The sequence below is a fragment of the Hipposideros armiger genome, unplaced genomic scaffold (genome assembly GCF_001890085.2).
Source record: "Hipposideros armiger isolate ML-2016 unplaced genomic scaffold, ASM189008v1 scaffold_72, whole genome shotgun sequence".
NCBI classification, from domain to species: domain Eukaryota; kingdom Metazoa; phylum Chordata; class Mammalia; order Chiroptera; family Hipposideridae; genus Hipposideros; species Hipposideros armiger.
This window is the reverse complement of record NW_017731422.1, coordinates 3,993,333-4,004,414: the sequence shown is the minus strand read 5'-3', so window position 1 is coordinate 4,004,414 and position 11,082 is coordinate 3,993,333. Positions and strand designations below refer to the sequence as shown.

General features: G+C 39.4%; 1 protein-coding gene across 3 annotated transcripts; it reads right to left on the bottom strand.

Moving 5' to 3' along the window:
* Positions 1–343: 343 nt before the first annotated feature.
* On the bottom strand, positions 344–10,493 carry MRPS10 (mitochondrial ribosomal protein S10). Of its 3 annotated transcripts, none has more exons than XM_019642635.1 (7): positions 10,395–10,493; positions 7,854–7,918; positions 7,685–7,757; positions 5,635–5,771; positions 4,550–4,658; positions 3,143–3,232; positions 344–2,051 (listed from the first exon to the last, which is right to left on the bottom strand). In XM_019642635.1, the coding sequence occupies exons 1-7, from the start codon at positions 10,440–10,442 to the stop codon at positions 1,968–1,970; spliced, it is 606 nt and encodes a 201-aa protein (XP_019498180.1). In that variant the 5' UTR covers positions 10,443–10,493; the 3' UTR covers positions 344–1,967. The 3 variants fall into 3 exon arrangements, with proteins under 3 accessions (XP_019498180.1, XP_019498181.1, XP_019498182.1); XM_019642636.1 differs by having other exon boundaries at positions 7,685–7,754; XM_019642637.1 differs by lacking the exon at positions 3,143–3,232.
* Positions 10,494–11,082: the final 589 nt, after the last annotated feature.

The following is an 11,082-nucleotide window of genomic DNA, read 5'->3' as shown; positions in this document are numbered from 1 at the left end:
ATAACTATTTTATTGACTATGAAAAGGAAATGTACTTCAGATCAGAGAAAACAACAATGAACTCAGGGCTACACCGCAATAAAAAATAATCTCACTTTCTACCTGCCTTCTGGTTCATATTCTACCATCAGGTCCCCTTTTCTCTCACAACCTCCCATCCCCAACATGGAGAGAATGTGAGACTGGAGCATTAATACTAATCTTTAGAATATGCATTTTACTTGGGAGACCCAATTAAAAAAAAAAAGCTTTTCTCAGCTTACCAGGGTAAATAAGTTACCTTGTTTATATCAAGAAGAAGGCTTCAAATATGCCAAATACTTTTGTCAAAGAAATATCACTAGTTTTTGTCATGTGTATAGTTTATTTGCGCATTTATCTTAAAACAAGATTTTAACACATAATTTGAAGTGCTAAACTAGGTAATCTGGTTTATAGGTTCATTTAGTCTGAAAACAGCTGGAAATGGAAGCACACCTTCCGAGGAGCTTATAGAGAGTCATTACAGCTAAGTGTGCATAAATCATCCTATTATACTAGTGATTCATAGTGTTCGTAAAAAACACACAAAAAAGCTACATTTATTTTTAAAGAATTATTTCTTTTCAAGTAAAAATGGCCCACCAATTGCTGCTTTGCTAGATGTAATTACCACTATCTGGCTCTTGTTTTATCGACTAGTTCTTAATCCTGAGGCTTCTATCTGCGATCAGCATGCTTCAGGCATTTGGGAATGACACAGTCAACAACCAAGCTGCGAACAGAATGAGGTCATGGGGCACAAGGCTGTAATTCTTTTCATGTTAATGACAGTAATGTAAGTCTGATACATAAGCAGTATGCATTCAAAACACCGATACCTGAGAGTCGGTCGGGAAAGCAGAATAGGAATTCCAATTTAAGGCCGGGGGAACTGAGAAGCCCTAAGTACTCCAAAGATGTGAAGGAAACCACAAAAGACATGGACCTGATTCTGCTGTAAAAAGGAAACGAATCACTCCCTTGGGTTTGCTACATCAACAGTTTAAGCCCATTGTAGTCTTGCCTCTTTCAGGGTTTTAACTACTATTTAATTTCATGGAAAAGTAGACATCTCCAAACAAAAAGAATGCCATTTACCAAAAGAAAGAGGACTTCTTATCAGTGAGGAACTTAATAAGGAAAATATTTTCTGTGCCTTGCACAATTTTCAAAAGCCGTTATATTGATTCGGTTTTTGGTATTTACTACAGTGCTGGGCACGAAGTTAAAATAAAAGCCTGCTCAATGAATGAATCACAGGAAGAGGGAAAATGACACAGGTAGTAATTTCTTGAGAGCTCAAATACCATCATCACAGTGGCCCCTTTACGCAGCTCTGTAAGAGTTCGGGCTACAAGAAGGGTTCAGTGTGTGCCCCAAGTGTACCTGATCTGCTGCAAAGTATACTCGTTTTCAAGAATTTAATGCTTAAATGAGGTAAATGTGGAGGCCGTCACACCCAAACAAGCATATGCCAGCCTGCACTAAGGTAAACAAAAAACTTTAATTGCTCAGTGTTAAATTCATCAAATTAACTCAAGGTTCCTTTTAGGGGCCTCAAAAGAAAAAAATGTGTGTGAGGAGTATTTTAAACATGCACTTTCAGAAGAATGACATACATGAAAATCAGTACGAACTAATATTTGAACAATAACAGAATAACAAAATATAAACGGACTCTTTTGATGCATAGTAGTCAAAATGGTTTACTCACATTTGTTAAAATCAGAACTGAAATGATGACATGTATAAAACAACAGATAAAATAGTACTTTCACTATAGTCCACTGTATCACTAATGTTCCATCCCTTGCTTTCAACTGATCAGGACATGTGGACTCGACAGAGCAGTTGGGTGAACTCAACACTGTCTCAACTGGAAGCTCTCCACTTCATCGCACGTGCCTCTCATTCCAAAAGCTGGCCCAAGTGGTCTCTCTCCGACTTTATGGCTGGCTTGCTTCTTTTTCTTCTGGTATTGTTTCCCAGATTGGCTTCTTGATGTGTTCTGGTAACCGTTCTAATTTTGTCTAAAAAGAGAAAAACAAAACTAAAATATAATGTAGACTTAATTAAATTCTTTGGCCACAAATTGTACTTATTTTGTTCTCTTAATGCCTCCTCTTTTTCCTTTACCCCTCTCATCTTTTTGTAGGGCTTTGAAACAGAGAGAAGATGACTTGATGGTATATAAAACTCTCACATACATAATCTATCTGATCCTCAATGATCTTTAGGGGCTGCCAGCTAATGTGGTCCCCAGATCTAGCCGACTACTAAGAGGGAGACTTCAGAAGCTGCTCAGGTAGATGTGTCTGCAGTGGTAGAATTCTGTTAAGCTGCCACCACTGCATGGGGACGTGAAGACCCCAACCACTGAGGCAACTCTGCCTCCAGGTCTGTCCTAGGCCCTCCTCTCCACTCAGTGGGGCAGGGCCAGGCTGCTATTCATCGTAACAATACAGATTGCTGGGGAACGTAATCAAGAAGACGAGACTGCCAGTTTTTTGTTTTTTTTTTAGCTGAGCCATCCTGCTACCTGTTGGCAGCTCAGCGGCTGCTCAGCTCGGGCTGGGCTAGAACCGCTGTTGCTCAGAGCTCAAACTCTTGAGCGAGCTCTTAACCAACTGAGCCACTCGGCCGGCCCAAGACTGCCAGTTTGACGTGTGAGCTGGACCCGGGCAATCGGAAGCTCCTTGTCCCCTCCCGGGTTTTGGAATGTGTGCTCTGCTTGCCTTCCCTGCTCCTAGAAGCTGCTTCAAGAATACAGCCTTGAGACAGAAATGTGGTGTTGACTACCTGGACGGGATATGTGACTGGCCCCAGTTAGGGACTCCTGGGTACGTGACTGGCCCCAGTTAGGGCCTCTTACATAAACTTTTAAGATGTGGCAGGTGGGTGAGGAAAACTAATCATCTTGCAGCCACCCATGACAAACCTGGTCAGTAAGTTCCCTTGCTTATTAACCTGCCACCTACCACTCTGGAGTGGTTTGCCTCTTTCTCTCTCCCTTCTTGCCCTCTGCATCCAGAGGTGCTTTCAGATTACATGTGGGAAGCTCCCAAGAAGGCTGAGACCCAACATGGGTCTCCCCCAACAAAGGCAGAAATTAAAGTCATACCTTTGTAACTTCCATGGCAACTCCTTCAGGTAAATTCCGTTGAATGTATTCCAAGTAGACATCTGCTGTACTTCCAGTTAGATGTTCTAACTAAAATTTCAAACATGAAATTGGTTCATGCTCTGCTGTGAAAGCAGAAACTTTAAGTTTTACTGGTAAAAGAGGTAGAGCCTTTTCCTCCTCTATGAAATCTTACACAGAATCCCAATTTAAAAGCGGAAAAGTGCAGATCCTCTGGTTGAATAGGACTGAGCGTGGCCCTGACACCCCCTTCCTCTCAAACGCCTTAAAGCCAGGGCCTCATGGCACCCAGCTGGCAAGCACGGTAGCAAAGCATTATATTGATAAGTTTCACAACACAGCTCAACTCATAAGGAACACATGACTAGGTTACATGATAAGAGTTAGTGTAAGATTTTCTGCATGCTCCATGGTGTTTCTGTTGCACATGGGATAAAATGTGGGGTATATATATTTTTAAGGGTGGGACTACGTTTTAATCATATTTGTACCCTCAATGCGGAGTACAATGCTTCCAACTAAAAGATGCACAAACGCTTGTTTTAATAACATTTATCAATCATTTACTAAGTGATAAAAGCATTTTCAGTGCTTTAGATAAACATCTCGTTTATTCCTCACACTAACCTTATGAGAGAGGTACCATTATTATTCCCCTTCTACAGATGAAGGCGCTGAGGCGCAGGGCACACAGCTAGTAAGTGCCAGGAACTAGACCTGGCTGGCCAACTCCAGAACCCATGCTCTCTTTAATCACAACACTATGCTCACCCTACTCGATGCACAAATGAATGACTGATGAATGAAAAGCCTTAATGCTGCCCACCATAACCATGGGACATCCAATTAGCTATGAAAATAATTATTAGGCTGTGTGAAAACTTAACTAAAATTTTTGAAATGTAAGCAAAATTATTCCAAGTGCTATCTTATGGTTTAAAAATTAGTCAGTTGGTTAGAGCGCAGTGCTGATAAAAGCAAGGTTGCCGGTTCGATCCCCACATGGGCCACTGTGAGCTGCGCCCTCCCTAGGAGAGTCAACTATGCCATTGTAGCATGAAAGCAATGTGTAACCAATGACCATGGCTGCTCCCCAATAAAAAATAAAAAAAAATTAAAATTAAATAAACAAACTAAAAATTAGTCTGCATAATCGGCATTACTGAGTTAAAGTATGAACTACTCTAGAGGATGGCTTTATTTGAATCTGACTTCCCTATCTGTTGTTTCCATAAACACAAAATGACATTTCCGTTCTCTACAGCTATCAGGCATGCCTGGGCGGACTGAAAGGGAATCACCAGTCAATGGTAAAAGAAAAGTTATGATACCCCGGTCTGAAATCTGGGCATTTCAAAAATGCCTAAGTGTCTGAAATAAACTCACCTCTAAACATCTGTAAAGAGTTCTCATTTCATACTGCACTCTGTGCTTCTTGAAAATATGCACTGACTTGAGAAGAGTAAATCGCTCTATTTTCCTTGGAGGTTCATGTCTGGAAATTAATGGGCAAAAAAACATACTTAAGCTAAGTGATGTTAAAACCTGAGTCACTGGTATCAAAGCATGATTCCACAATTTTGTAGGTCAAGCTCATGCTCAATTACAGGCATTAACTACCATTTACAGACTTCTAGTTGTCAAGACTGTCATCTATGCTGTAACAACTGCAGTCATAAAGCCAAAATACACACCTCAGACAGCAACAGAAAAATTTTTTCCATGGACCCAAAATTGAGCCTTGGCATGCAAACACACACACACACCCCCTCCAGCTCTTACGCCCTTGAAGTCCCTTATTGACCAAACATATGAACTGTGAGGAGTAGCTCCACTGTGATGGACACGGTTGTAACGTCTGCTGTATGTGTATTTTAGGAAAATCTACAGATACATCAATAATCACAAAACGACAGTCTGTTATGGGAAATGTGAGTTCCTTCTACTCGTCTTTTGTCAAAAGGCAAGACGGGCAAAGCCCCAAAAGGGCCTTGTTCTACATCAGGAGTAGGTGACATGATAAAGGAGGTAGTTATATTTGACCCTGCAGTGACCTCAGGGTCATATGAAGCTCACCTTGCTCAGGCATGAAATCACTGGGTGAGCAGTGTTACTTAGGGCAGTTTTGAAACAATAAATATATCAGCCAAAGATCATCAAATCCAAAGGATCTAAAAGGATTGCATCTGCCTTCCTGCCCCACGGACATCCCAGACGTAAGGGCTTCTTGGGTCTCCTTATGTCTATGCAATTTGGAGAGAAAAGATGATCTTCATATTCCTGGGTGATTCATTCTAGTACTTAAAGCATTCTAGCAGACAGGAAGGATAATATGACAAACCTACACTCTGCCTGCCTATCAGGAGTTCTATCCTGTTTTAAGAACTCAGACCTAGCTGGGAACAGCACCATTTTCCCAGAAGATCATGGTACAGCAGCTGACAGGTCAGATTAGAAAAGGTCATACTTACACTTTAATAGAGATACCGAGTTCTTTAGCAGCAAGCACGGCAAAATACTCGTAACTGTCCAATACAGCCTTATCGTGGCCTTTTACTAAAACTGACAGGCGCTTATATAACGTGTCTGGTTCATCAGAAATGGTTATCTACAATTTTAAAATCAAAAAGAAAAGTTTCAATCATGGTTCTCCTAATATTTACAACTAGAACATTTAACATACTACCCTCAATTCGGCAATTTAAGAGTTTAGTAATAAATGGGGAGAAAAATGGTAAGTAATATCTTGACACTGTTAGCTTAAGTATTTGGATACTATCACATTCAGATCTGCACAATAACCTTTAGAATCTGTTAACATACAGTTTAAATCAAAAGGACTTTCAAGGCAACCTACAAAATTGCTAATGGAACCTTCTAACTTAATAGTTATTGAGCCCCAAATTCACAATGGGAAAGGATTTCTGGGTCTGTTAACAAAAGTGGCTGGTCAGAAGGCCTGCGCTGAGAATGAAACTCTGCTACTTCTACTGAATGACAATGGGCAGGTCATATAATCTCCCTGCACTTTAGTTTTCTCATACAGAAAATAGAATGCCGAGGCTATAGCTCACAGCATTTCTTTAGGGAATAAGTAAGAAAACACAAATTAAAGTGCTTATAAAGGATAAAACATTGTTATATAAAGGTGAGCAATTGTTATTCATATTTTTATTAGGTTTTATTCATGTGTTTTGTCTGCCATAACACAAAACTACTAATTTCTAATTAAAACATTTGACACTGACTGTACCTTAACTTCTACCTCTTCTACTCTAATACTTAAAATCTTAGAAACAATGGTTTGACATTTCTGACTTTCTTCCAAGAGGTGAATTACCTTCACTTCATCATCCATTAAACCAGTAATTTATATTACCAATCCAATGATGCAGGGTTAATTACTTTGCCCGAAAGGAGTTCTACTTACTAACCAGGAAGCTAGACATTCACTCTCAATTACCCCAAATAGGGTTTGGTGGAAGAACAGAATATACTGATAAACTATCTCACAAATTGGGGAACAAGGGAAGGAGGTGATACAGCCTTAAAATGTGTTCTGTGGTGTTTTAAAGATATTTTAAATTTGTTGCAAATAATAAAAATCAGATTTCACATTAAAATTTGGATTTAAGTTTAGCCTAGAAAATTTAGACAATCTGGCCTAAGTCTGATTTCCCACATGGCAACAAGTGACTAAAGTAGCAACTGTCTTGCTTATCAAGGGCACAGCCTTCCACTGCACCCATCTTGTCACCTTTCCTGCAGGCCTGGCCCACGCAGGCATCTGAGCTGGAGACCCAGAGTATATATGTATTGTCATGGAAATACATCCAGTAATATCCAGCAGTATATTATGTATAATACAATTCCATTCTGGTGTGCATGTGCAAAGATATAATGATGACATGCAAATGACTTGAAAGATTCATACCAAACTGTTAAAAGCGGTTATTTTTGAAAGGTGGAACTGGAAAGATTTGAAATTTGTAAGGTTTTTTCTGTAAATTACAAATAACACAAAAACTGGGTTAATGAAATCATGGCTTTTACTTAAATGAAACAAGGTTACACAGCTACTTCTGGGTTTTCTTTACTTGTGCTAATGTTCTTTCTCACTATGAACAATAAAGCATTGTCTAGGCCCAGACTCAATGTCTTAAAATGAAAACAAAGACCTGACGGCTATAAGAAAAAAATTCTTTTTTACAACATATCAAGTATCACTAATTATGACGACTCGTCACATTAGGCTGAGTTAAAAGCAAAAGACTATTCATTCGCACAGTTACGTGCGGTGAAAAATTTATTCCTTTAGAACTTACTTTGATGTCCTAGAAGAAAACATGAATGCCCAGGGATATCAGAGAATACTTTACTCAGGCACACTGTGCATTTGCTAATATTCCAGAACAAAATATGTTTTAGCCATAAAGTATTTGGGAAACAACTCCAAATGAAATAATGAGGAAAATTTGTTGCTAATGTAGTTTCTTATGTCAGGAAATAGGGAGTACATACTGTAGGCTTGGTCAAATCCTTGGGAACATCAACGTGTAGGTTTGAAAACTGTACCCACTTCATATTGGTACTGCTGTGCGTGGGAAAAAGAAAAAAGAGAAACCTAAGTAAAACAGCACAACAGCCCATTCTCTTGTTCAATTTAGCAAGTCCAATACATAATACTTACAGAAGAAAGCCACCATTTTTGGTTGTGCTGCTCTTAGAACTTTCTACAGAAAAATTCCTCGAACTCTTAAAAAAAAAAAAAGAAATGTGTTAGAATTAAAGTCAATCCCCAAATATTCAGTTTCCAAAAAAATCAAACGATGTACAATGATTCAAATAAAGGGCTAACTCGTTATTTTAGATATTGGGGTAACTAAAATGCCAAATTAGATTTTATTTTATAAAAAGAGGGCACTAGTAGAGTTGATAAGCAACAAGGACTCTCAAATTACTATAGAATCTATATATCTTAAAGGTTAGAAGAACTTAAAAAAAACAATTCTGACATTAAAATAACAGCTATAAATTAAATATGTGGATATCAAAAAAATGTGGCTTATTTTTCCCATTATTTTTTTACATATTAAATTGTTCTTCAATATAATACTTATTTTGCCTGAATATTTTTGAGCAATGAAAAAGTATCACTATAATTTAATTAAGAATCGGTATAAAAATTCTAAAGTATCTTTCTTTTAAAATTTTCATAATTTTTTCCAGTATATGTATTTCTTGGCCTGGCTGGGATAACTAGCTTATAAATAAATCGAAATATACACTAAAACCTACATCCATCTTATACCACTACAGTGGCTTTTCCAAATCCTTTATTATCAGCTCCCCCTAGTGGATCAAAACTTCTACAATAGCTGTAGGAAACATGGTACTGTATATAACATGTAATTTGCCATCTGCTTTTCCTTCAAACTTTCCTGAGATTTAGAAGTGTAACCTGAGAAAAAGGATGCATGATAGGATCCTTAAAAATAACTTGAAGATCAGAATAACAGTGTAGCACAAGTAAAAATTAAAACAATTGAGGGTCGCTTAAGTATGTTAAAAAAAGTCTATTCTTAGCTTTACTGTCCTTCCTCTTTTCACTCTAGATCAGCGGTTCTCAACCTGTGGGTCGCGACCCCTTTGGAGGTCTAACGGCTCTTTCACAGGGGTCGCCTAAGACCATCAGAAAACAAAAAGATATTTACATTATGATTCATAACAGTAGCAAAATTACAGTTATAGAGTAGCAACGAAAATAATTTTATGGTTGGGGGTCACCACAACATGAGGAACTGTATTAAGGGGTCGCGGCATTAGGAAGGTTGAGAACCACTGCTCTAGATGGAGGCAAATACAAACTTTCATTTTCTCCCTTGGATCAAAGGGGTAAACAGAAAAAAAGGAAACCAGGCACAATACAAAATAGGAAGAGGTGAGTGCCACTCTCCACACAGAATCACAGAGAAAATTCCCTCCCCCAATTTGTGCCAAAACCCCAACAATCCAGTCATGGGTCTAAATATGACACTTCCCAATCATCTTCTCCCAGGATAAACTTCTGCTTTTAAAAGTTGTTAAAGCGCTGTTAATCAACAAATCAACTTTAAGTGGTTTTTAAGTTTTTTTTCTTTTGAAGGGGTGGAGGGGTGTCTGAGTTAAGTGCTTTAGTAGTTCAAAATTTCAACCTACTAACACCATCTCACTTTTCTTAAGAACAGTTGTTCCCAAAGTGTGATCTGAGGACCTTGAGGGGGTGGGGGTGGGGGTGGCCTGAGTCACTTTCATGGGGCTTGGAGATAAAAAGTATTTTCACAATAATACTAAGGTGTTAACTGCAACATTTCCACTCTTATTCTCTTACAAGTGTACAGTGAAGTTTTCCAGCGGCTGTGATATCGTAATATTGAATACTCAAGTAGACATGAGAGTCCACCTGTTTTCTATTAAGTCAGACAGTAAAGAGATTTGCAAAAAACGTAAAACATTGCCACTCGTCTCACTAAATTTGTTTTGGAAAACTTATTTTCCATAAAAATGTTAACTGTTTAACATGTAACGAGTTTATTAGTGTTATTTTAAATGAATTAGTATTTTTGATTCTCAGTTCTATTTTCTAATAAGCTAAACATCGACAGCTAAAATCCAAAACAACAAAAGTTCTGGATTCCTCGACCATTTTAGGCTGTAAAGGGGTGCCGAGGCCAAAAAACTTGATAACCACTTAAGATTTTGCTTCTCCTCCAAAGAACCACGCACAGGATATTGAACCCGCTCCTCTGACTGCAGTGACTCCCATCTAAATCTCAGAACCCCGATACGAGGAGGTTATCTCAAGTTAGTTCCGTGGGAAGAAGCGAAGCTCTTAAGCCAGTTCAGCCCCTAATTTTCGCGAGGCAAGGTTCCCGTCTTCTCTGCGCCTCGGTTTCTTGTGCAAACGTGAAAGGAGGGGTGTAGAACGTGCAACGTTCAACATCCTTTCCAGCTCTCGCTTTCCAGGATTCTTCTTGTTCCTGTCTTTGCCCTGACTCATTAATTTATGTTTTATTCCATGAGAGAATTAGATATAAAACCAGCCCTTTCTTGCTACTTTCCTGCAAACAACGAGCCGAGGTACGGAATAAACATAGGGGAAGGATCCTGATGGGCAGAACGACGGCTGGCAGTCAGACTTTGTGGCAACTGTCCCTGTCCGCCCGCCTGGTTCCCCCAGCCTGCCCAGTACCTGCCAGAGACGCCCGCACACGGCCCGGAGCACTGCGCGCGCCGCCATCTTGCCGTCCCGGCCTGCCAGGATCACTTCCGGGATCACAGCGCGTCCTCAGACCATAGCGTTCCGCAGAAGGAAAGCGTATATTCTTGTGTTCCGGCGCAGGAACAACCACAGAGATGTGATTCCGTGCTTTCGGAGGGCGGGGTTGAGAACCCAGCTGGCTTTACGTGGGTCGCCTGCCAGCCCGATACCCGATCTTGATAAAATTCCTTCAGCCCATACCTAGCTAGTTACCAAGTTCCAGCAATGTTTTCCAATACAAATCGTGTTTGTCCTGTGTGGTTACCATTTTGTTGGAGGCAAACATAACAAACACATGCTTGGAAAAAAATGTAACTGATATATTGACAGCAGTTATCGCTAGGTAGTGGATTAGTGGTTGATATTTTTCCATTTCTGTATTTTTAAAAATTTTAACAAAATCCGCGTTTCATTAAAAGAAAAAGTTTACCACTCCTTGTGAGTCCACGTCCCATCCCCTTACCTCATTGCAATAATAACCTTGTAGTTATGCCCCTTAATCCTACCTTCCCCACACCAGTTGGCATTTTTGAACTCCAGCCATCCTGTACACCACTGCTCTACTGATCTTCCAAAGTTTTTCATTTACTTATGTTAACTCGAATATTTCCGAATTTAC